This window comes from Scomber japonicus, chromosome 11 (genome assembly GCF_027409825.1).
Source record: "Scomber japonicus isolate fScoJap1 chromosome 11, fScoJap1.pri, whole genome shotgun sequence".
Taxonomy (NCBI): domain Eukaryota; kingdom Metazoa; phylum Chordata; class Actinopteri; order Scombriformes; family Scombridae; genus Scomber; species Scomber japonicus.
The window spans coordinates 20232388-20259322 of record NC_070588.1 but is presented as its reverse complement, the minus strand read 5'-3'; the positions used below and the strand labels follow the sequence as shown (position 1 = coordinate 20259322).

At 40.1% G+C, this 26935-nt stretch overlaps 1 protein-coding gene across 1 annotated transcript in view; it reads right to left on the bottom strand.

Annotated features, from left to right (window-relative positions):
• Positions 1–24725: 24725 nt before the first annotated feature.
• Positions 24726–26935, bottom strand: part of myo16 (myosin XVI) — a 79320-nt gene continuing 77110 nt past the window's right edge. Inside the window, exon 35 of the mRNA XM_053329024.1 lies at positions 24726–24896. Within this exon, the coding sequence (XP_053184999.1) occupies positions 24726–24896 (171 nt within the window). The remainder of the gene's footprint in view (positions 24897–26935) is intronic.

The window sequence follows — 26935 nt, the reverse complement described above, 5'->3', positions numbered from 1 at the left end:
ACATCATGACTGAATAGTAAAAATGCGCGGCCAATGAACATCTTCATTCCTTGACGGGAAATGGAGACACAAAACTTGCAAATCAGTTTCCAGTAAATATCAGAGTGAAACAATTAACTATAGCTATCTACTTCTTTTTTTATTGGTGATAAAACCACTTAATGTGATCCGTAAATCATAGTAGTAACAGTTGCTCATGCAGAAAAAAGACCTAAAGTCAGCAGTATGACAGCAGTAATATCAGTGACACAGCAATATTTATCTTAAGTGACTGTAGTGGCAACATCCAAGATTGTGTTTGATTGGGCAAGAGTGTTTTTTCGCTTATGAATTCAACATTTTATTTGTCAGAGGAAGAATGTTTTATTTTTTATTAAGAAATTATTTGTTCTCAAGTTGAGTATCAATGAATCACTGTAAAACATGTCATATTGAAAGTTTAACCACAGTATAAACTCTATATCAACAACACATCAGATGCAGATATTCAGTGTTCTCCAAATGACTGTTAACAGTCAAACATTTGAGGAAGCAATGGCAGAGTCATTTCCATTGTCTTCTATAGTTTACCCACTGCACTGCACGACCAATCACACAGCACGAAGTGAGAGTACAATTGAGTCTTTGTTGTGTTGCATTTACATCAATGTCACACCTTTGCACCTGGCAACATTTAGTTATCAGTGAGAATCTTTTGGGAAGCACAAACCAAGGCGCTTCCAATGAATGTTACATAGTGTTCAGGTGAAAGGATGAGTGCACACTGTGCAGTGGAGCATTTTGCTGCTTGTTATCTTTTACATATGCCAGAAAAATACTTATTTTAGATCACCAAACCTTCGGACATGACATGAATATGAACCTGATCTTAAAATACATTTGTCATCTGAGGTGATGACCACAAATGTTCCTCTGCTGTTTTTGTCACCTCTTTCTCCATTTGTCTTTATCACTGATAATGTTCTGAATTCTCAGGACTCATGTATTATCTTGGCCGCTCTCTGTATGACGCACAGAGCCACAGAGCAAGGACATGCAGTTTTATATGCTACATTCAGACAATGATCTCAAATCACAAATCTCTGAACAAATCCGTACTCTTTTTGAATGTTTCTTACATGATGGAATAGAAAGCAATGTGGAAAGTGAATTAGAGCTGATGGACAATGGCACCATTATTTACATTCACATTTTGCGTTTTGGGTAACACCTCCGGTCACAAAAGGTATATTCAGCCTGTGCGTTGACCCTTACACGAGGTCATTTGTTTGTGTGTATGTGTGTGTGTGTGTGTGTGTGTGTGTGTGTGTGTGTGTGTGTGGGTCACATAAAAAAATACACAAATGATAAAGAGGATAGGTGGATGGGCGCAGGAAACAGAGGTTGTGGCGAGTGAGAGGAGAAGTGAGGGGGGATGGGAGTCTCATTTGGGAATTACCACATTATTATATGAATGACGGAGGCTGCTAGTGGTGAAAGGGAGATAAATAAATAATTAGAGAAACACGCAGTTGAACGACACAACGCTTTTTCTTTTCAAGACAAAGTAAGAAAACAGCAAGGAAGAGGGGAAAAAAGCAAAAACATTCATAAATCGGAGGTGTGGACTGATTCCATTGACAACAATAACAAATTGGGACTTGGGATATAAAATAATTCCTTGTCTGGCTTCTCTTGTATCAGTGTAATGAAAGCTGTTTTCCATCACTGTGATCACACAGCAGGTTCACAAAGCGCACCACAGACATTGACACTGTCTGGAAGTGGGCCATCAGTTTCCTTCAATCACCCTAATGTGGAGGGCTGTGAGGCTGACAGCCATCTATAGTGGAGTGATACCCCTCCCCCTCCGAGCGCTAATAAACAAACACACAGCCTCCCCTGGAGTCCCCCAGGTGGTCTCAGTCAACACATTGAATGGAGCATCACTCAATGATGGATCAAACGAAAGACTGTCCCCCCATTGCTCATCTTCTCTTCCCCCATACTCCCAGCTAGCCTCTCCTCCACTCCCGTTCTCTCTCACTCTTTGATCCACCTTTTCTCGTTTAGCCCCCTTCTCATCCATCTTGGGTGTTCCTGCTTTGCTCGGAGCTCCAGACAGGCCGTGGGGTTCTAGACCTCATCCCTCACCCGCCACTCCCTGTTGGGACAAATAGGTCCCAGAGCGCCCCTGGTGAAGGATGAGCCTGTTACATATACAACTCCATTTTTTAAAAACTAATTCTTGTGTCTTATGCTCTCATGCATGCACTCTCACGTTCAGATACATCAAACTCAACTCCCATTTTCCATACATCAACAGGAATGCATGAATAGGCTCAATTACTAATTGATTTGTTAGAGACGTAGTGGGATGTCCTCCCTACTTGTTACATTTAAAGTACATTCTAATACAATCCATCTAAAGCACAAAAGGTATCACAAGGAAAGTCAGGTTTTCCTGCAAAAACAGATGTCAAGTCAATTTTATTTATAGAGCACAATAACAATTTGCCTCAAGGGGATTTATAATATATACATAATACAACACCCTCTATCCAGGGGGGAAAAAAGACCACCTTTTATTTTCACCACACTGCCACAGCGCTCAAGGTTCAAATTATTTCCACCATGAACCTAAGTGATGTTCACTTCACAAAGCAGTAAGCCCATATGTGAGACATGGATGTACGTGTGTGTTTTTGAGTGTCACAAATTACAGCAAAGTGAAAGCACATCATAATCTTGGAAGAAACGTATTGTGTATGTAATCTAGAATGAACTGTTTCAATTTGTCTCCATAGCGTCTTTGTTGGAATGAGTAGAATGCTGAATGAAGTCAGCATAACACCCTGTGCTGTGTCTAAACACATACATTTTACTCTGAGTGCAGAACCAGGATTGTAGTTGTAGCTCAGTACTAACATGTTGAGGGCCTTGACATACCAAACTGACTTCACCTCATGTTGCCTCATGAGTTCTGTGTGACTATCAAACATGACTCTTATTTTCAAGAAATCTCATGAAAACACCAAAACTAACAATACGTCAGTCCGTCTTTTTAAATATTTCTGAATTCCCAAACTCATTTGCTTTTACTGAAGAAGTAAATGAGGAATGCATACTTCCATTTTTTTTAAAACCCAAAAACATTTGGATCACAGCTGTCCATGTCAGCTGACTTCCAGGCCAGGCAAAGTATATTAGAACTGTACAGTAGTACATTAAAGTGGGGAGAGACTGGTGGGGGCATGGTTTTGACTAGTGAGCCAATAACAGGCAGGCTGTTATGCAAGGTCTGGCTTGAGCACAGGGCATCATAACAGATGTAATGAAAACCAGAGACAGACTCTCAGACTCTCACAGAGAGAGTGAAAAGCAGCAAACCACCTATCACAACTCCAGCCGCTCTGATGAGAATTCACACTACTCTTAACAATAATGGCCTGGTGTTTTTTTTCACAAATATTTTTTGGCTTGAGCCACTTTCCTTTTTTATAAATTTTTTCTACTCCTTCTCAAGTGCCTGTTTCACTCTTTTTCTCTCTCCTGTCTTTTCGTACTCCTCTCTCTCTTTTCCTCCAGCATGATAGCATGATAGGTTTTTCTCCCTCTGAGCGCTAGCAGAGCAACAACACATTCCTGTCCACATTCCAGCCTCAGGAAAAACAGTGTCCGGAACATAATAAAAGGCCAAGCACGTCATTTGTTTTTAAACCCACTTGCTCGCTGGAACAAAGCTGCGCTGAGGGCAGGAATGGGCAAATGTGTTTGTGCATGAGAAAAAGAGACAGTGAGAGGGATGTGTTTGTGTTTACGCGAATCTCTGTGCATGTGTGTTTTCTGTTTTTCTCTGTGGTAATGAGAGCATGATGAGCTTTATCCCTCTGTCACCAACAATATACCACACAGCCTCCACCCAGCCGTATGACCTGAAATACAAATGTGTGGGGGAAAAAAACAAACACAGCAGACACACTCTGATCAACTCATATCAGCAGCAATGTTTTCATTTGTACCATCCCTCTCTCTCCTCTGCCTTTCGTTATTGGCATTTTGTCCAACTTGTCTAATTTCTTCTGTTCATGGCAGGTCACGGGAAAATCCCCAGGTACACTGTGACCTTGTTTGGCCAACCTGCATTCTCAGGTATCTGCTATTCAAACATATGCGGTGGACAATGACACACAAAGACAGAAAGACACACGCACATATTTGGCTGTACACACAATAATTATCATTGGACAGCTGATAAGAGCAGCACTGGACATTTGGCGCTGTCCAAGTCGGCACTTTGTTGTGTTTGTTGTGGAGACGGCCTTTAGTATTTGTGTGTGTGTGCGCACACACTGAAATCTTGATAATTATCCATGCAAACAACAGTCCCTCTGACAGTGGTGGCAGGTTGAAGGTCAGGGCAATTTTAATGGAGTGTTTTGCCCGTGGTGTATCCTTGGTCAGACTGCTTCTTGACCTTTACATCCTGCCTGGAACAATATCACTTTCACTTCCCGTCCTCTAAACCAGGCATCACTCTCCAAGCGTGACTGATTTTGATCCAAAAGTCACCGTGTTGACATTTCCCATCTTTCATACTATTTTTTAATCTATCCACTACCCCCCAAAACTCTCTAAATGTCTCGAGGTTGTGTGGTAACTGATACTGAGAGCTTCCGACTGGGCAATCCATAACACTGCTGACCTCATCCTGTCCTCCTCTATGTCTGCTGCTCCCCCACCGCCGGTACCATCAACTCCTCAGGAAGCTAATAATCTCTTTCCTGTATATGACACAGGACGTGGCAGCTAGCAGAGCCCATGTGTGCGCATGTGCATGAGACAACGTGTATGCGCAAGCCCCGTGCACAATGATTATTCAGCCATAACGGAAGTCATAAAGACTTCCACTGATCTCTATCAGTGTAGACAGAGCGGGTGGAGAGATAATACAGCCACAGGGTGTAAACGCAACACTAGACCAGAGCTGCACTGACACCCAAACAAAGCTGCTGACCAAGAGTCTGGGAGATTCCACATACCACTCACATAACTTCTAAATGTCACTAAATGTCAGTCAGTCTCAGTTAAAAGTGACAGTTAAGCTGTTATAAAAACAAAATGCTTCACAGTCATGACAGCATCACATCCAAGTGTACATTATTGGAGGTGCCATCTCTTTGGTAGGAGGACATTATCATGGCTGAGCTGGCTGAAGATCAGTAATACGTCAGTGGGAAAGCTGAGGAGAGGATGTATGTAGTTTATTTTAAAACTTGCTGTTGTAAATACTCACTAGGACACCAAATGTTTAATAATCCACAACTGAGAACAACTTCCAACAAATGCACTGTTTACGTAATGTCTACAGTGCCTACAGGCCAGATACATGAACCAACAATGTTTTATTACATCCTCAGCTCGTTCTAGAAAACCGCCGAAAATGTAAGCCTGGTATGAGGTATGTGTAAGATGTGAAGGTGTGCACAATTTAAGCACATTATATGCATCATTTATACAGATTCCTTACACTTAATAATAATAAAATATACATTCATAATCCATTATTAATGATTCACATCTTCAGTAAGAAAAAAAAGGGCTCAGACTCAGAAACATCAAATAAGACCAGCCCTATCCTTTATCTTCATAAAAATGAGCTGTGATACACACTCAAAAGTAGGAACACTATCCTTGCCCTACATATCACAGTGATATCCCAAACAGGAAACATCAATAGGGCCAGAGTTTAACAACCTACCAATAAAGCAGAAGTCCTTACAACCTGCTTTTATATGACCCAATATCACACTACCACTCTGTAAGGACTTGGGGGACCAATAACTTGTGTCATTATTGACTGCTGCTTATCCTGCCTCTTGACCTACACATCTGTCATAAAAGGGGAAGGGGAAAAAAGTCAGCTTCACCTATTTTTTCTTTGCCTTACCACACATATGAACATATATGCACATTAGACACTAAATTATTTTTTCTGTTATGCTTTATGTCATCTATAGTCTTGTAGTTTCTGTCTCTTTTTTGACTCTGACGTTCTCTCTAACTCCTTCTGTGTCAGCCTGCTCTCGGTGTTGTTTTCCTTGTAGTGGTCTTGATGTTGTAATCCACACCTGGATAAGCGCCAATCCTGTCTGCGGACACCTGCGTCAGACCGACTGAGAAAAACAAGAGAGAAAAGAACAAATCCCACCCCTTCATCGTTTTACTCCCTCTCTGTCTCCCTCTCTCTGTTTCCCTATCCACCCCCTTTCCTTTCGCTCTCTGAGAGCTTGAATGGGTCATGTGACTTCCTTCCTGTTGATTTGACCTTAGGGTCAGTCTGCCTCAGGGTCAGAGTATGCCCCACTTGCTTATTAAACACAATCTGAAAATCTCTCTCAGTCTGTCTCTATCCCTCTCTGTCTCTCTCTGTCTGTCTCTCTCTCTCTCTGTCTCTCTCTCTCTCTCTCCCTCACAAACACACACACATTGCGGGGACACAAGCACACATACAGCCACAAACAGAGAAAGACAGAGCAGGTTGAGACAAAGGGCGAGAGGTGGAGCTTCTGTTGAATCTGATTGAACTTTAGAGGAACTCAATGACCACACTTTACTCCTCTTTATGGTGCTCTACGGCTGACCTTTCAGTCTCTGGAGGACGGCAGGCGGCTGGGGGTTGGGTGCTGGCCTCTTGTTGTGGCTAACTCAATATAGAACACCATGTTTTGGGTCCAAACATGTTGACTATTATTAACAGCAGTGAGCCACACTAGGCACATCACATTCTTCCTCAGCCTGGACATCAGCATCATCATCATAAATGTCCTGCATGTTAATCTGAATTTCCGAAAGCTCCTCATCTCAACATCTGTTGTCCAGGGAAACCATTATTTTTGCCTCTCAAATGGATAGACTCTGTTGAGGTCAGTATGAACAATACAGTCCAAGGTCATTGAAACTAAAGTGCCGCCAAAGTCCCTTTGGATTTTTACATGTAATCTCCTGAATTATCAGAAGTACCTGCTATCTCATAGTTTTCCTACAGACGCAGACTTCTGTTCCTATCTAAACACCATTCAAGACACTTTGCCGATTCAGAACAGGCGTCAGAGGGCCCACAGTGGATCCAGTGTGTTGTCATGGTTACAGATAAGGCTGTGTGTTATCACTCTCTTCAGCTTTGGAAAGCACATGACCATGAATTGTAGTACAATCGGAATATGTATTTGGGCATGTGTATGTGTGATCATTGGTACTCATACATGTGCGTGTGTGTACACAGTGGCAACGTCATTGGCTGCATGAAGAGGAAAAATGATATTCATTCAATTACTGAACTTATGACTGAGCTCTAAAATAATCAGTGTGTATCACTAGGAGCAAAAACGTTCCTGTCAACGATGGAGGGCATGTGGGGTATTTGCTCATAGAGAGGAACAGTCCGTCTTGCTCTAAGTTTAATCTTTGTGTGTGTGCGCATGCCAAATGCTTCACTCCATTCACTGGAACAGAGTGGAAGAAAGGGGTGTTTCCGTGCTGCTTTGACAGCTCTGGGGAACGCCGGGTACTCAGAAAATGAAACCTGCCTTCAGCTGCGTAACGTTCTGTTCCCAACCTAGGAAACATGTGCCCCCTGGCACCAGGGCAAACATAAGTTTCAGTTCTTCTCAGCTCCATGTCCTAGCAGAGCAAGGTGACCTACCAGTGTCATGTCAGTTATTTCGGCAACAAGAAAAGTTGAGAGTACTTCACTGCATGTGGGTGTGTGTTACCATTCATGTGAGAGACATACTTGCAAAGTGGAATATAGAAACAAACAAGTAATTCCTTGGAACACTGCTGGCTTCATATACTGTATCTGCTTTTGGGCTTTCAAACAGAGGTCTGTAATTGCGTTATTCAAACATGACAACACTCTTACAGAAAATAAATTCTCATGCAATATTTGGCACCTCGTAGATGAAAGGAGGTGGTGGCACAACTGTAGAGGTTAGCAAGTTGTAAAATAATCATTTTAAGTAACAAGACTAGGGTTCAGAAAATTGCCAAAGACTCCTCTCACCCCAAAAATGGACTGTTTACACTGCTGAAGCTCAGACAGAGAGGCCGAGGAGGAGGTTTTATCTTTAGGCTGTTAGAGGGGTGTAAATAATGATATGTAGAAAATGTGGTGTATGGTGTAAATATAGCAAATACACTAACATCCTTTAGTAGCTCAAACAAACAAAAATCATCACAATGAGTGAATGATCCAAAAATCTATATCTTCGACAAAAGCAAACATTCTCCTTTTTTGCACACAAACATTAATGCTTATTTATACATTACCCTACTCCCTTCTAACCCTTCTTTTCTCTTCTTATATCTAATATTGCACAGTCCTGAAGCTACTAAAATGTCATTTCACTGCAAAACCGTACATCATTGTACCATCATTGAACCCTGCATGTGACGAATAAAAACCTTTGAAACCTTGAATTGAATTGTAGAGCGTTTGCAGATCACTCACAGGTTGTGATGGATTTTAAAGCCTTTTCTTTCAGTTAAGTGACTGTTTATCTCAAGGCTTGATTAATGACCATGAGCTCAGGGGAATATGGTTTTCCCATATCTTTCTTCCACACTAGAGAGAGAGAAAAGAGACTGAGAACACATACATTTATGATGAATTTGTTACAAGGCTCTTAAACCTGCAATAACTGAATTGTTGGCCACATGTGGGCAGTGGATACAAGTTATGAACATAACATTGATATGATAATGCCAATTTATGTAGTGGCCCACAGGGAAACGTCCCACTGCTGCCAATGTCCCAGTCTGTCCTTCATATTTGATGTCATTGTGATTTCTGTAGAATAAAGATAAAGTCATATTTCTTTTCCACCGTTTCCTTGTGGCTCCTATAAATCTGTCTGCACTATGTTTACTCCTGCTTCTCATAGGCAGAACTAACTGAACCATAATAAATACATACTCAACCCCTGTTAACACATTGCATTATTCTCCCTTAGTATGAGGGGAGAGACATCTTTCAAGACATCTTTCAGCTAAAATGGCATTTGATCTGCAGTTCTAGCCTGGTATGCTTGTTCGATAGATAGAGCATATGTGTATAATCAGAATGTGGCCGATCTGCAGCTGAAAAACAGGTGCAAAAGCTGTAGTCAATCTGGCCCAGAGAGTACTGCATGCAAACACAGCAAACATTTTAATGCTTTTAGGAATGTGGCTGTGGGCCCAGAAACTATCCACTATGTTTTTAGAGCACATGGGAGTTGAGCCTAACATTGTTACACTAGTTATGCAGTTGTAGGTGAAGGAACTGCTGTTTGAGTGGTCGAGTCACTGGAGTCAGAAAATACAGACCTAAATAGCACACCCTCTCTCTTTGTACTGTATTTCCTCATATAGTGGCTGGAGCCTTTCCTTACCTCAGTTGCAGTGGGTGTTTGATAAGTATATTTGTTCATATTTTAGTATGAAGCCTCTTCGTTTTCTGATTTCAGTTTGAACTCACTTACCTGAACATTCAAAACAATAATTCTAGTGCTTGAGTTCCACCAGAAACATTTTGGCAGTGTGCCACTTAACTGTAGCAGCGGGTAGCATACTCATGGATGTATGCTTGTACAGTATAACTGTACACTAATTATTAAGTAAAATTATTTCAAATCTGTTGGATATCCAAATCATGGAGGAAAAAAAAATTAAATAGCAATGGCAATTCTGGTGTATGCTTGGAAGTTGTTTGACAGTTATATGATGATAATGAATAGATGAATAGAAACATAGACAAAAATGAAAAGAAAATTAAGAGTTGTGAAGGGAAGTGTGAGAGAAACAGTAATGCAATACAATTTAGTAGTGTGGCACAATTTGCCAAACTTGACTTGGTCAGCAGAATCCTTTTCTGTCTTTAAAAATCACTTAAAGACCTGCCTCTCTACCTGTCTCGATCCTTCTCTTGTTCTCTCTTTCAAAAGAAGAAAGAAAGAATAATTTGCAAGTCACTTATAGTCAAGCACCTGCAAGCCTTGTGGCACTTGGGTCAGGTGTAATATAGAACTGAAGGCTGATGAACCTGTTCTCAAAAATGTACAAATGCCAAGGAGCATCAGGACATTTAATTACATCCAAAATATCAGACCCAACCAATGCAAAAAATGTACCTGACTAAATTGGACAGTAGTTACCAAAACACAACTAAAACCCAATGTTCTTTTCACCTGCATACATGTGCACAGTAGCACTCTATCTCACCTCAATAGCCAACAAAAAGATAGAAGAAACAAACAAACAAAAAGAAAACCTTGACTTTATAATGCCAAGGAAAACCACAGCAATGAACAGACTCGGTGAATACAGCCTGCTTTTGAAACAGGTAGACAAAGACAAACGAAGGATAACTGTAAAAAGTGGGTTCCACACACTCTACAGCAAAGTGCAACCGAATCACGTACCTCTAAGGTTGGGAACAGCACACTTCATAGAGAAAAGACTGGAACACCCTGACTGATTTGCAAATTAACCTTTTGACTACTGTGTCGTCATCAGAGACAAAATGCTTTTGATTTGTTGCAAAGGCTGCAATTCAATCAGTATGCTCCGGTCCTTTCTCTCTGAAGAAGATGGTCTGTGTCCTCTCCGAACTCGCCAAGCTTTTCAAAGCTGTTCAAAGCCGCAATTCCTCACTGAAGGTCTAGCATTAAGAGAACAATTCATACAATTCTTTACATTTTAGATTGGTATAATAGTACTGCAAAATATCTATGTGCAAACTGTTAGTCTTTTTATTTATACATGTATGTTAGTATGTATGTATGTATGTATGTATGTATGTATGCTTGCTTGTAATGTTAGGCTCTAGTGTAACCATGTACACAACCTGTTAAACCTTTTCCTGCTGTCAACTAGTGGCGTGATTAGTAACATGTTGCCTAGCAACACAAACAACAGCAATTGTAATGTACATGTTACACTGACTGCAACACTTATCTAACATTTACCAAATAGTGTTGGTGTCTAGATTTAACACCAAAGCCTCACCATAGAGGTGTCAGTTCAAAAGATATCCATTTGAATCATTTTGATATCAATCATTTATTTTGGGAGGCGTTAACAAACTATGTTGTCCTGATGAAAAGGGCTGAAGTTTCCCAAGCTATTTCACACATAAGAGGAAGCCTCAAGGAAAATAACAGGAAGCAATCATCTGAAAAGTTTTAAACTTTTTGCACATTTACTGTAGATCTGAAATGTGTGTTTCCCATTTTCATTTTCCTCCCAACCTGTATTCCTACCAGATGGGTTGCAACCTCCATGTGGAGAGCCAGCACTGTAGAGTACAACAGTTTAATGAAGCACACTCATAACTGCTCACAACCGGTGCATCTCTCTAACTTTGTTGCATGTTTTATTGTAATTGTTGTATTTAGATAATACATCTAATACAATACATACCAATACTTTAAAGAGCAGGCATCACAATCAATGTGATACAAATCAGATGATGGAGTCTTGTGTAGAGCTTGTGTGTGTGTCTTTGCATGTGTCACCTGCCAGTTTGTAACAGAGGAGCTTTGTGCGCCTGCTGTATACTAATACACAGATCTAGTGGGTATGTGCTGATTAGGATCAGACCTCTCTGATTAGAAGAGGAACTGGCCGAGAACCATCAAGTGAGAAGACTTGCGCTGGAGTGTAGCCAGCTCTCATACACACCTCACACGCAAAGACAGTTAATGATGGAAAACTGGTTGACTAAATGAACAACAACACCACACTGTTACTTTCATGCCTGCTGTGCTGTACATTGTATGCAAATATTGTATATATTATATATTGCCCATCCATTTCTCTCTTCATCTTTCTGTCATTCTCCATTATTAAACTGTAATCCTGAAAAAATAATGTATAGATGTCTAATTAAGCAAGCCACAATTACAAATTTAAATACAATAAAAACAAACCAATGTCATTGTCATTGCCAAAGTAGTGCTATCAAGGCTGTTAACTAAGCAGTTCTACCAATTAACAAAATCAACCAATTACTTGAACGTAACCATGTCACCAAAAATGATCTTTTGTATGGAGCTTGTTGAGAGTCCAATAACAACCTCAGGTGAATTAACAATTCACAATGGAACGCTGCATCTCTTGCTTGACTGCAAATTCATCATATTCTGCCACAATAATCATACCACAAAGATATACTGCAAATACAGGTGCTGCATGAATATAAATCATATATATATATATACATATGTGTGTGTGTGTGTGTGTGTGTGTGTGTGGGTGTGTTCATGTGAGTCTTTGTGTGCTTTTCAGGGACTAGCACTTCAGTTTTTTTGACAGACAATGAATGTGGATGGCGTGTAGGTGGCTCAAAGGTAAATTAGAAAGGACCAGACAGCTCAATGCAGTAACATTCAGCCGCTCCTCTTTCACTCATAAAGAGGAGCCCATTCTGCTAATGAAATTACTTTTACCTCTGAAGTAGGGCAATTATAAGATTTAATTAGTTGGCAAATGGTTGATTAGATGGTTAACCAATGCTTGATTAAGAAAGTGCTACAGCACTATCTGGTGCTGATTGTCATTCACACTTGGGAAAGGGGTTGGCATAAGGCAGATATTTGAAAATAAACACAGGTCTATGTACATATAGGATCAAAAGAAAATAGTAGGGCGTTTTCCTTTCTGCATTTGTCACTGTGTCTCCCTCAGATGTTAAGTGTATATGGGGTTTTCTCTAATCTTTCATTTTACTGGTGACAGCAAAGACAAATGAAGGAAGAGTGCTGGGCCACCACACAAAGGCGAGGCCCATGGGATGTAGCTGAAAAACATCTGACGTTTTCCTTCTTGACCAGGCATTTGCATATTCCTGGGATTTTATTGCATAGACGTCTATCTACTGAATTCATGGAATGGATGATTGTTCTTTTATCCCAATGTACAGATCCTTTAGGATCAATCAATATTTTCACAAACCCCCTGTGAGTTGACGTGTGTGTGAATGGCTAGTGGAATTTTCTCCAACGCCACTCTGCACAGGCTCATAGACCATGCTATAGAGTGCCATATGTTTACTTGTGGGAGCAGCGTGGGTTGTTAATGTAAACATGACATACAGCAAAGAGAGGTCCTTGGAGAGGCGGCCCGAGGGAGAAAAGCAGCACTGCAATATAGTAGCAATGTTGCACTGAGGCCTCTTGTTTCCAAGGAAACAATACAGTGGTTATTGACATAATTTCAGAGATTTTCCAGGAATCCTATCTTTGCATAATTTTGTCAATTTCTTTGATGTCTTTATAGAGGCAAAAAGTCCCAGACACTATATTTATACTCCTTTAAAAAGTGACGTGTGAGTATGAGAGCAAATGTGAATTGTTAGATTGGGAGAAAAGATTAGTTTTCTTTGTATTCCTTTTTCAATTGTTCCTATTACACTTCTTTAATAGATTTGTGATTTCTTTACCACACAGGCCCTTATGTCTGTAGCCACATTGCAGACACAATTAGTGCTAATTAGTGTTTCCCCATGAGCCCCTCTGATTACCTTACCTGACAGACATTTATTTGTACATGTGCATGTCCTGTCTGTGAGTGAAAAAGTGTACTTAGTGCATTTGACCTCCTCAGCAATATACAGCCTTGTTAATTGTCCTGTTAATTAGCTTTCCCATCAAAGACAGGCTCTGTGTCTATCTATGTGCTGACTGCTGGGTAAAAGGGGAATGGTAGGAGGATGATTACAGCAGCAGCCGTCTGGATTGGAGCAGGGTGGAGCAGACAGGATTCATCTTCTGTTACTGATCTGCTGCCAGTGATTTATCACTTTGTTTTTCTTGTCTAGAAGCATATGAGCATGGGATCATTGTGGTTCTACATCAAGACACAGATAGCACAGTTTTCTGAATGTTTATCAAGTTCATATGGGGGAAAATAATTTCTAGGGTATGTTGGGAGTGCATATTGTAATAATATAGTGTGGGAGCTGATATGAACCACATTGGATGGTTTCAGGGGTGGTCAGAATGGAAAGTAAAAAGGTACATTTACTCAAATGCCATAATTAGGAAAGAGTTAGTATGTTATATATTGCATTACATGTTACATTGAGTGGACCACCCATATGAGCAGATTACTTCTAAACACACACAAAGAACACTGTTTTGCTTTTGCCTGTGGAATTTATATATTATACAGAAATGAATTCAAATAAAACATGTAACCAAGACAAATTATGTTTATTTAGATTTTGGCACAGCAACTTTCACAGCTTAGTCATTATATTTAGTCACTTCTCTCATTCTGACATCTACCTCAGGGTTTGTATGCAGGTCTCCATCCTGGTTCATCCTCTCTTGCACCAATCATCACCTTATGTAGGCTAGAATATTCCCTCATCTAGTATCTCTGTGACTTCATTTGCTTTAGAAAGACATTTTTTGGGCATTTTACTTCATGTCAGAGAGTATATTCCCTATTTATTTTTGTCACAGTGCAGCACTGCTCAGCCATTAATATTTTCTAATTGTTTAACTGGCACTTTAATAACACTAATGACTGCTACATTTGAATAACAGCAAGGCTATTTTGACTTTTTGGTAACCTTTTTGTAAATAAAACGTGCCCATACAAAGAGCAGAAGTTTCTTAACATGGAAATTTTAGGGTCAAGAAGTATGCAAATGATCAAACTCACACCTTCTCATGAACAGGTGACATTCTTCAGGCTGTAACAAATCACTCACTACAAGTTTGTGCAGTAAAGATAATCTGTTGAATGTGACTTTGAAGAGTCACACAAGCGACCCTCACAGAAAAAAATAAGCGAGTTTTAGGATAAAAATACAAAAATGTTCTTTCATGAGGTACCTACACCTAATGCATTGCAGAAGGACATGTATTTTTTCACCTCTACAATTAGTGTGGTTTTATTATTTAAAAAAAAGCCCCCACTCAGAACAGTTTGCCAATTTTCCAATAAACATAACTTCTGGTGTTAGAATCATTTGAGAGATGGTATTATCATATCAAGAATAGAACTATAGGTGTTTTATTGTTCTTATTAGAGTGCTGAGTCTGGTCATGTAATTCCAGCATAACTCCATCCATTTTAAGTACTTCAATTATTACATTTTTTTACTTGAGCCTGTATTAAGCCACACATTTTTAACCACTTGGGTGTAGCAGAACAAGCTGAAAACACAGCATAAACATGATGATAGGCAATCAAATATGAAGCAAACATGAAATATCAACATTCATTTGGAGTCATGCCTCTGGCGGTTTGACAAATGTCATTCCAATACACACTCCTTTTATTTCTGTTTTGGTCTCTACTAGTTTCTGAGAATCTGGCTCTTAGTTGCTCAGCTTTTTCAAACAGATGCCTGTTGTGACTTGAACAAAGGTTGATAAGAGCACAGCTGCCAGGCATAAAAACTGAAAAAATCTGAATAAAGTAAGCTAACACAATGTCTACACAGCCTGTTTAGTTAAAGTAGCATGCTAGCAGCGCAGCAGTAGCAGCTTCAGCTTCTGAACTCCAGATTGGGATGATAATTGTGTGGGCTCGTCACAGCGAGTGACACTTTTCACATTACACGTAGTCTTGATCCATTGAATAAAATATTGATCTGTGCAGCTTTAAGAAAATGATTTCAGTATTTTCTTCCACCTGAGTGTGTTGTGCACTGGGGGCTTTGGCTGTGTAAGTGTAAGAGTCACTGCTTGTGTGAGTTTGTGTCTAATCTGATTTTTTGAAGGCTGATCTGATGTGATGGATGTGTCTGGCGAGACAGACCTCAATGTCATTAATTGAAAATTGAGATGGTGTTGAGATGATGTTATTGATTTTAACACTCCACGAGATGTACACAGAAATCTGTGCCACAGAGAGAAATGGGTGAGGAGGTAAAAAGGGAAAAACTCTGAGGTCAGAGGAGGGCAAACAGGATGGAGGAGGAGAGCAGAGAGGGTAAGAGGAGGGGAGAAGGAGATCTCTATGGTTATGGTAGGCAGTAAAGCGGGGTTGAACGATGGACATCTGCAGCCTTTAAATGCTTGGAAAAGAGTTACCATGCTTTGCAGCTTTATGTACATTACAAGCAAAAACCTTCGGCATCATCATAAAACCAATGAAGGCTTAGCACTAAGGGAACAGCCCTTCGAACCTGTGCCTTTTCTTTGTCATATTGATCAGACTGGAGCAAACCAGTCCCCAGGCTGTTTATAAGTCAACATAAACCCACAAACCGTCCAACCAGTGCTCAAATAATCAATAGAAGGTGGAATCATGTTTACCCCTGTGTTTCATGGCCTTTGAAATGTCTCAGATGTTTGGACTCATACAGCTTCCAGCTGCTTCCTGTCTTGTTTTTCTCTTCTTTTCCAGCACACACAGAAACACAAACATGCAGACAAAGACAAACAGTACTGTACAGTCCGTCCCTAGTGAGTTTGTAAAGGTGGTTTGTAGACAAAGACGAGTACACAATGATCAATACCCTGCCTCTTCCTCAACTAAAGCATCATCCTACAAAACTAACAAGTAGCTACTGAATTCTTACTGGGTGGCAACTACTACGACTTGAGTCTGAAGCCAATTTAGAAGCACCTTAAAGTGCAATGCCACCAGAATAAAATGGATTACTGTGTTTTTAAAAAATGTTTTATATATATTGCCCAGGTAATCCAGCATGTCATGCATCTATGTTGGATGGCAGCATTGTTGAGTACTGTGCAGTACAGTACCGATGAGCAGTGAAACGGTAAAAATACACAAATACCTCTATTAAGATTTCACATGATATTTTAATCAAAGAGAATGTTCAAAGGTTTTAAAAGTTTTAAAGTTTCAACACAGCAGTAGGACATTGTGCTAACTTGTTGTTTTTTTTGAGAATTCTGACATTCAGAGAATATTAGGGCCAGACACAGTCATCATCAGCAAAAATCAGACCAAAAAGGAAAACATATCAGGTTCAAACACCAGTATGTGCATTTATATTTGCAGGTATAGCTGTATCATTAGTGCAAGTAGTCCATGGTTACGTTTGACATGTTTAAATGTTATATACTGCAAAGATTCAAAATATAACCAGAATTGAGGATGTGCAGGTGAGGAGAAACTGACAGCAGTGTGGTTTCACAGGATTTAGCACACGAGACTAAAACCCCCAATGACTTCACTTCTGAAAAGAGAAAACCAATGAGACACTTCAGGTGGAGACTGAGAGACACAAGATCTGAATGCTCCATGCATGCATGCAAACAGCAATGCCTGGAATATAAAGTAATACCACAGTACCATATTGAATGTGTTCTCTTATGCAGCAGTGAAGGTGATCAATCTCAGTCCTCAAGGAGGCTACTTAAATCATTAAAATTTGGTTGCAACAATCAGCTCATCAGTTTATATGTGAAAAGGATCAGACCAGCACAAAATGTCTGAATAAAATCTTAATGTCTGTCAGGGCCTGGTAGTTTTGTAATGTATTTTGGCTGAGTTAGTTTTTTGTCTTGTCTACTTCCTGTTTTATTTTGATATGTCTTGTCTAACTTCCTCCCCTCCTGTTTGCCTCCCTTCCCCTAATGTGTTTCACCTGTGCCTCGTTATCCAGTGTATATATGTGGTGTGCTCTTTCCCTTCTGTGCCAGATCATCTTGTCAGTTCCCTGTCAGAGTTCCAGTGTTATCTCAGTTTAGATTATTAGTGTTATTGACCAGTTTTTGCCTTTTGGATTCTGAATTTCTGCCTAGTGATTTTGGACTTCCTGGTTTCTGACTTTTGGACTGAATTAAACGACTTGAGAACTCTTCATCCCTGTGTCCTGTCTCTGCATTTGAGTCCACTTGGTCTGTGCCTGATAATGTCTGATTTTCCAGAAACAAAAAAAGAAAACAAGAAAGAGAACACTAACACATGAAAAAGCAAATAAAAGGGAGTGAAAAGGTAACCTCGCCTATGGTGGTAATGAGATTGGATCAAATTGTTTACTCTCCACAATTCTTCACTGCTCCCAAGCAAATTCTCAAACATGCGTCAAGTGTCTACTGGAGTTGTGCAAAACATGAAGTTCATTTGTGATTCACTCACTGTGGTGCAATGTTGTATGCACAAATTACCACATGCAGGTGTTAATGAGTGTAACAATGTTTTTCTGTCTGTGACCCCAAAGCTACACTTCATATTTGTTTTGTTAATTATGTTCTCAAGATTGCACAGGACACATTGCACCAAGTGAAGATTCAATAAACCAGTGTTTGAGCCTGAAGCAAAGTCAAAACAATTCTTGGTCAAAATTACAAGAACATCAGCTGACAGTTTTTTTGCCTAAACTCATTCAGATCGATGAACTGACTGGGCATATTCAAGTTTGTCCAACAGAGGGTTCACTGCTTTACATTTTGAAGTCATAATCCAATTTAATGGCTCATATAAGATTGCCATTGAAGAGAGTCACAGTATTATTTGTTTCCTCTTATCAGCAGTTGTAGAACATTTGATTTAACAGTATACAAATGACATGATTAGGTTTGATCTTTTTAACAGGCATAGCCGTACCATTTGTATAGTAAAAAATTGTATTTGGCATCATAATGTATCATAATGGGTTCATCTACATTTAAATTAGTTTTATTACAGCCAAATAATCAAATTTGGTTGTAAGTGTAAATTGTCAAATTGGTGTTTCCATGGAGAACGTTCTGCATCGGTTGCTCTCAGTTTCATTATTTTTTCTTCATACTAAACAGTCAAACTAACCAATCATCCTGCACTTACATGTTGAGTTGAATTTGGTGTCTAATGGCATTTGTTGTCTGTTAGATCCGATTTTACACAGGAAATAAAACATCTCTGATTTGACATCTAATTTTGCATTGCATTTATAGAAACAATCTTTTTTATTTGGGACTCTAGAGGCCTGTAAGTGCATATCCTCAATGGCAATCTTACACAAGCCATCTTTTGTTTTGAGGCAGTGTAAAAATGCTCATCAATCATGTTCAGCTGTTGACTTCACTTCACTGTTTTTTCAGCTTCTCATCTATTAAGTGTACAATCATACTGTACACACACCAGGGTGCGTATGACTCAGTGCCCCCTGGAAGGAGCTGTTTACTGTGACACATAAACTTCAAACACAGGCTCCCACACTCTATGAGGTGACGCTACCTGCAGAAACATTCCTCTTAGTTACTATAGCAGATTATAAATGTGGGAAAACACTGTTCAGTTATTCAGCTGCGGCTTGTGCTTGTCTTGACCTGATTCTCAACAGAAACCATTACAGGTTAGTCAATACCTGGATGGGACAACCTCCTGGGAAATGTCACATCACAGTAACATTATATTGGTTCCCACAAACTTCTGGCCCCATCCAAATATATTGACAGCAAATGCACAACATTGAAAACTTACATTTCTCTCTCTCAACATCTCTCTTCAGATACATTGTCCTCATTACTCTGGATAATAGAGACCTCACTGTCAACAGTTTTCATTAAAACTACTTTTTACCTAAAGAAAAAATAGCTTTAAAACCTCAGAGTGAAGATTGTGCGTCGCAGTCACGGGGACACAGTTTCTGGAAACAGATGTGGTCATTAAGTCCCCCCTTTTCCAAAAATGTGTTTTGCTTATTGTTGCATCACATGAATGTTTGAGCTTTGCTGTGAAAAATGATTTATGTGCAGAGTCTGATGCTCACTTGACTGCTTTCACTTTCTGAAGGGAACCTTAAACCTGCGTTGTAGGCGTGTACAGACAAGCACCATGTTGTGACAACAAAACTACTTTGTAAGCCAATCTTGGTTTAATATACAAATAACACAAGTATGTGAAACTTCCAGAATGCACTTTACAGTGGTGTAGCAGAGATCACATCTTTAGTAGTTAAACATGTCTAGAATAAAGTGAAGTAATATTCATTTTCATGATAGCACGCCCACTTTCTGACGTGTGGTCAGCATTTTTTTCAGCAATAACCATCCAATGTAATTCTGTGATTACACTTCACTTGTTTTCACCATCATAAAGGAGACATGTCATGCATGTCTCCAAGAGTTACTCTTTTCATGATTTTATCTAAATTACTAACAGCCTCACTGTTTATTTTATTATCCTGACATGGTATCAGAGCTGTATTAAGTTGCTGCTAATTCAAGCCTGACAATTCCTACTGCAGCTTGTTCACATTAAAACATCCGATGGATTTTCAAAATGCGTTTAGAAAACAACTGTTGCTATCAGCATTTTTTCATTAAAGGATCATTTAGAAGTTTTGCAGTCGAGTAATGACTCGAGGAGCAGCCACAGTGAGCTGTTGGACGAACAGTTGCAGACTCACTGCACATCTCCAACTCTTCAACAATGTAATCAGCTCCTTTTACTCTCCCAAGCTGTGTTGTGTGGAAAACTGCTCCTGCCTTGTGAAGCATGAAACTAGATCATGGTTGCAATTATTATAGACTGATAGATTTCTTTATTAAAACAATGTGTGTTTGTTTGGTTGCGCTGTAAACAGATGCACCAGTTGTTTCCCTGTTGTACTTCTAAAAAAGCAGTTGCTCAATTCCCACACTTCTTCAGGTTTACAATTATCTGGGACTGTGGTATAAATCTCAGGACAGTGGTCCCAAAACTTGGATGAAACCCAAACCCAAACTGTACGGCTTGATGACACTGAAGTTAGTAAGAATTTACATACACCTCTATTCCACTGTGATAATCTTGCTTTCACTCCTCTTTGCTGCAGAACATTGTTTACAACTGTTGTTCAATTTGCTCTGTGAATCCTGATTTTCACTTGTAATATTTTGTACTGAGATATTTACAGTGACAAGCACAATCACACTACATGCCATAACAGTGGTGGTATGTAACTAAGAACATTAACTCAAGTACTACGCATCTCTGTTTTATGCTAATTTACACTTATACTTAACACCAATTACAACCGCAACTTTAGTTCGTACTTACTTTTCCGATTGAAGACCAAACAATCATGAAGGAGTTTAATTATCTTCATTTACCCACTCCCACCACAGCACTGAACATAGTGACTCATACCACTATTACATCAGTTACTGAACTAACATACAATACTCGTCTTTCTATACTTGTGAGGAACCTCATTTACATGTGTTTTCTGGCCCGACTTTTACATCACAACCTGCCCTTACCCTAACCTGCTTCAAGCCACTAAGTCAGGACTCTCTATTGGCCCTTTCTCTCACGCACGCACTCACGCACGCACTCACACTCACACACACACACACACACACACACACACACACACACACACACACACACACACACACACACACACACACACACACACACACACACACACACACACACACACACACACACACACACACACACACACAGAGATAAAGACAAGCACTGCCACAATTGTGCTTTATTGCTGTACAGGTACAGTACTTATAAAACATTGGGAACATAATAATTATGAAATATCACATACAATCTTTTTTTCTTTCCACAAACACAGATGTATGCAGGTTAAAATATACTGTATGTCATGTACAAAACAAAGAATACAATTAAAAAAAACCCGACAACACTATGAAAGGCAGTGAGATACCCCTGTTTAGGTGCTAAAATATTGTGTCTTAGGACAACTATACATGGACTGGGGACAATAAAATGGCCATTCTGCACTGGCTGTAGCACCAGAGAGCTGATCTCAGAGCAGAGGATTTATAGATTCCTGATTAACAACAATACTGGCAGTAATGTGGCTGCCACAGTTTGGTATGCTTAGACAGACTGAGCTAGGTCATCAGGGATTGGATATGAGGCCGCTGACATGTGCGGTCCAGTTAAAGGGTGGATGTGGATGGATGACGAACGTCTAGATGGGAGACAGTGGACAGTGCAGTGATTCACAGTGCAGTGGGAAGCAGTCCTTCACATTTGATAGTCTTTTTAAAAAAAAAAAATATTTCCAGCATGAGCACGTCATAAAAGGCCAGGCCCAACATGTGGTCATGCAAGGTAAATAGCACTGATATGCTTTCAAAAAACAAATCCTCATTTCATGATCTCAGTAAACATGGTTATACACAAAACTGTAGCAATGCACATAACATTTTCATAACAAAGGACCAATACAGAGGTTACAAAGTCTCTTTCATTGGCATTGGCAAGGTTGACTAGCTTGATCTTGGCTCCTGTCTACTTTGTTCGATCATAGATGGGTTTAAATCCTCGTACGACTGAGCTGAATCACACTATGATAAAAATGTTTAACACAGTAATGCATTGCGCAGAAGCGCTACTCATGCAACCCCAATCACAGCACACAAGGTGTGAATCATGGAGCAAATCAATACCTTATCAGGAATGCTGCATCGTTATTAACTTGCTTTAAAAAAAAAAAAAAAGCGTACATAAATTCTGAAGACAATAATCACATTAAGCAGTTAGATACACTCTTTAGATACAGGTGCATGTTCCAGTAATAAGATACACAGGGTTTCCTTCGATGTGCACAGGCAGTCAAATAAAATTTGCATTTATACATTCAGCCAGTCAGTCGAAAATGCAGCTCAGCTGATTAGCCATATATGTTGTGAATATCAGTGGTCTCTTCCAATTCCTCTTGAATATTAGTGCACCTTCATGCGCCGACAGCAGCTGAGATCGATTCTGTGATGGTGCTGCTAATTCGTAAGGCTGAATCAATTGGACACATTGTGGGTGATCAGTGGGAATGAGAAATCAATTAGAGCTATTGATACTTTGCGGCTCTAACAATTCAGACTGATCCTTGGAGATCAAACAGCTTGTTGAGACACACCCAGCCCATTACAGAAGTCAACACAACACCACATAAACATTGTGCAATAAAACATCCAAATACAATGAAAACACCTGCCTTGCATCATAGGAACGGAACAACGGGGTCGAGAGGGGGAAAACAAATAATATTAAATAGAGTATAAAGAATTTCATAGCGATAGACAATCATTCTGAAAAAAAGATATTCACATTTTAAAATAAACCTCTTCTCTTAACCTCAGTCATTGCATCTGACCCAAGACATTCTTAAATCTCACTTTCACCATCATAGACAGTATTATCTCATCAATTTTCTCATCTTTCAATTCATTCTCTGTGCTTTCCTGCTATAGTAAAAGCTAGAACATATGACACTAGTCAGTATTTACAGAGCGGTTACTATGGAAACACCCGTAGAGCCGGTTTGATCCATTAGGAAGTCGGGGGGAGGGTCAAAGATGGTCTGTTTGTTAGGGTCAAGTAGGCAGAGGAGATGAAGGGAGGAAGGTAACGGTGTCGGACACACCCAGGGTGGAGGAATCTGTACAAACATCGAGTTCATCTGTGCGTGAGTTCCTGAGCTCTGCACAGTCTCCTAAACACTGAACATATAGGAAACTGTTCAGCTGTTGGTGAGACACAATGAGAGTTAAGTCGCAACTTTTCAAGTGTACACTGTTGTTGTTTTCCCTCTTTTCAACGTGTTCTTTCGATTTAATAGAAACAGTCTGTAAAATCATCACAAGGAAAAGCTAAGATGTGGTTATTGGTGTCATTTGTGCAGTCTGTACATACTGTATATGACGATATGGGAACTACTGTACACTTCAATATGTTTGTATAATTATACTTGTTCATTCAGACATATCTGTCACAAGTTGTGTTACTTTGGCACAGAGTTTCATGTTCACAACATGAACTATATACCTGTCAGCTAAAGCTATGTTTTTTGTAGCTTTATTTTTATACCTTCAACCAATGCAGGTTTTTAGTTAGGATCCCCTTTTCATAGTAAAGGTAAGTGCAGTAGTTTGTATTTGGCCAGAGGTTTGTTTTTCCCTCAAGGCTGGTGGTAACAATGGGGAAGTGCACCGTGGGATATTACTGAGGTTACCCTGACCCCTGGTCACTCGTTGCCAGGGCTGCAGTAGCACTTAAAAGCCCAGACGTGAGGGACTACTTGAAGAGCTGTGTACCTGAAAAGGACCCATGTCTAAGCCAGTTCATTGGTGCTAAAAACTGGAGGCGTCAAAAGGCATTGGTTGACTTGTAAACTTTAGAGAGGTCCGAAACTCGGGGGGCGGGAGGGTTGAGAAGGGTTCACACACAAGCACCCATGGATGGGAACATATCACACGACAGCACATCAGGTTTAATCAGCACCGTGTTTTGGGGTGGAGCTCCTTTGTGTGCAGCAGCACATCATGATCAGCTAGCATAATATCTGGCTGCCCAAAGAATACTGCTACTCTGCTCTTCAATCCTGCAATCCCATTATACACTTTATATCTGTGTAAACTGAAAATAAATAATAACAATAATAATAATAATAATAATGATGTGATTTCTGTCTGTTCATAAAATATTTGTTCACAAAAAAAGCTTCCGAGGAATCGCCACTGTGTCTACCTTTCACTAATTTTTCATGGCTGACACTTATTAGCGTCTCATAGTGCTGAGCTTCTTTTATACAGGTTGGTTGGGGGCATCCTCCACAGTCAAGTTCAAAGATGGAGAGGCAGTACCATCAGCCCAGGGACTAGGCCCATGCTTTGGGGTTTTGAGCTTCGGCATAGCCTCTGGGCTTTGAGGTTACTTGGTCCGCATTAACAAAAAAAAAAGAAGAAGAAAAGAAAAAGAGCATGTGTGCCTGAGGAGAAAGAGAGGGAGGAACCAATACATGTGCCTGCACCACACATTCATCATGGGGAGGCCTTCCTGTTGGTCCAGAGCAGCGCGGGGGTCAGGGGTGGAGACTGAGGTGGACGGTGCTTCCAGTCGCCCGGCCCCTCACACTGTGCTTGCCGCCATCGCAGAAGCTCCCCTAGTGCAGTGCCCTCATCCCCGTTGGACAGACGTAGCCTCTGAAACACCTGAGGCAGAAGTGGAGGTTGAGCCGAGAGAAGAGAGGAGAAAATGACAGGCAAGATTAGAGTGTGTTTACATTGAAAGCACATCAATGATTACTTTCTCCTGGAAGGATCAACATATATATGGCAGGCAGCTGAAATGACCAGGCTTTGATTGGAGGTGGAGTGTGAATGGCAAGCAGGGTTCTATGAAACCAGAAAAAATTGAAAGAAACAAGACAAAAAAGATATTCTGATCATGTCACCATGAGAGATTACCCCCTACAGAGCAAGAAAGATAGGACACAGTTTTGTCTTATACATCATCTTGACAGAGGCAGTGATCACTGGGCTTCTCTTCTCATAATGGGACGATTTCTCTCTGGCTTACTCTTATAAACAATGCAGAGATGAATCTGGGGCTGACACTGAGCCATCTCATGAGGCAGTTGATATATCTGGAGGCAGAGGGGGGGATCCTTTCTATTACTGACAGCTTTAACAGCAACTCATTCAATATTCTGTGACTGGATCCTCCATATATGACCTCAAAGAAGATCTTGTAAATGACAGTAGGAACCCTGCAATGAGAACCTCAAGTGTTTCACAGGTCGCATAGTGCACACATGCACACCCTGTATGGAGCACATCATCAGTCATCTGCCAGTCAATACCCAGGCAAATCAATGAGACAGGAATTCCAATCTCCCTCAGTAATGCAAGCAACATGACTGAGCTCAAACGATCCATACCAGATTAGGACACGGAGGTTATAACGGTGGCAAGTTGACTGGCTGTTAAAGGGCAAAAAAAAGTGTTCCCCCTTGCTTCGAGATGAGATTTAAAGGATAAGACAGGCATTACTCTACTGTATAATTTTCTTACCATCAACAAATACCAAAATCTACAATGGGTCTCTCAAGTAAGGCTCCATCCGAATGCAGCCCAAATTTTAATCAAATTTCCAGTCAATTGGCAAAGAAATACTGTGAATTAATATGCATTTCCACCCACTAATGTTACGCGAATATCAGTATTTAGGCTCATCAAAATAAACAGCTGGTACTGATAACACTCATCTTTCCCTTTTTTATTTCCAGTGTGTTTCATTCATTCAGATTCTTTTAATTGAATTCTTTCAATTGAAAATGTGCATAAAAGCAGGTGGATGAAACTGCACCCAAATGAACACTTTGACAGGTGGTGCTGGGGAACCACTGACACTTGATTAATGAACATCCTGCTCTACTTTCTGAACCACAGCTGCCCCAGTGACAGAAAATACTATTAGAATGCTGAACCAAATTTCATAAAGTAGCCTTCATAAAGTAATTTCTAATTGAGGCACTAGATGGGAGCAATCAGAAAACTTACATGACATTTGTCAGTCTGTGTTGGATTGGGCCCAGTACAGCATGTACAGTCGTTTGGCACTGGAATTTGTTTGCTTTGTGTGGAGAAGTTCAAAGGTTATTGTCACACTCTGTGACCTCAGGACATCCAATCAGTGAGTGACACCTGAGAATGACCAGTAGTCATCCTGCATTATCATATTATTACCATAAGATTACCAATCCATTAACATCCTGGTTTCCCCTACACCCTTGTGGATTAGGGTGTGGTTGACAATTGGGTGGGGGATGGGTTCAAGGAAGGCTGTGTGTGCATCACATAGACACTGAGCAAAGAATATAAATAATGTGTCTTCAATATACTAGGCGCAACAGTTTCAGTCATTTGCACAAATGCTGACATGAGAAAATCAATACATGTTCCAGAGATTATTTACAAAGCAGCTAAAAACAGGTCTCTAAATGTTGAGTACTTCTACAATCAGTATTATAGAGATAACAGGAGAAACACTGTTAAAGAGGAAGGAAATAAAGAAACCCTCCATAGAAAAACTGCAACCAGTTCACACACACTGATGTATGGGTGGAGAGACTGCGATGAGTGGAATAGACCTGCAGTGGGAGAGATGATGGTAGTCACTGATGACTTATATGTGAGCTCTTTCCTGGCAATTGCACTGGATAGTTTAAGTGATCGGGGGACTTCATAGA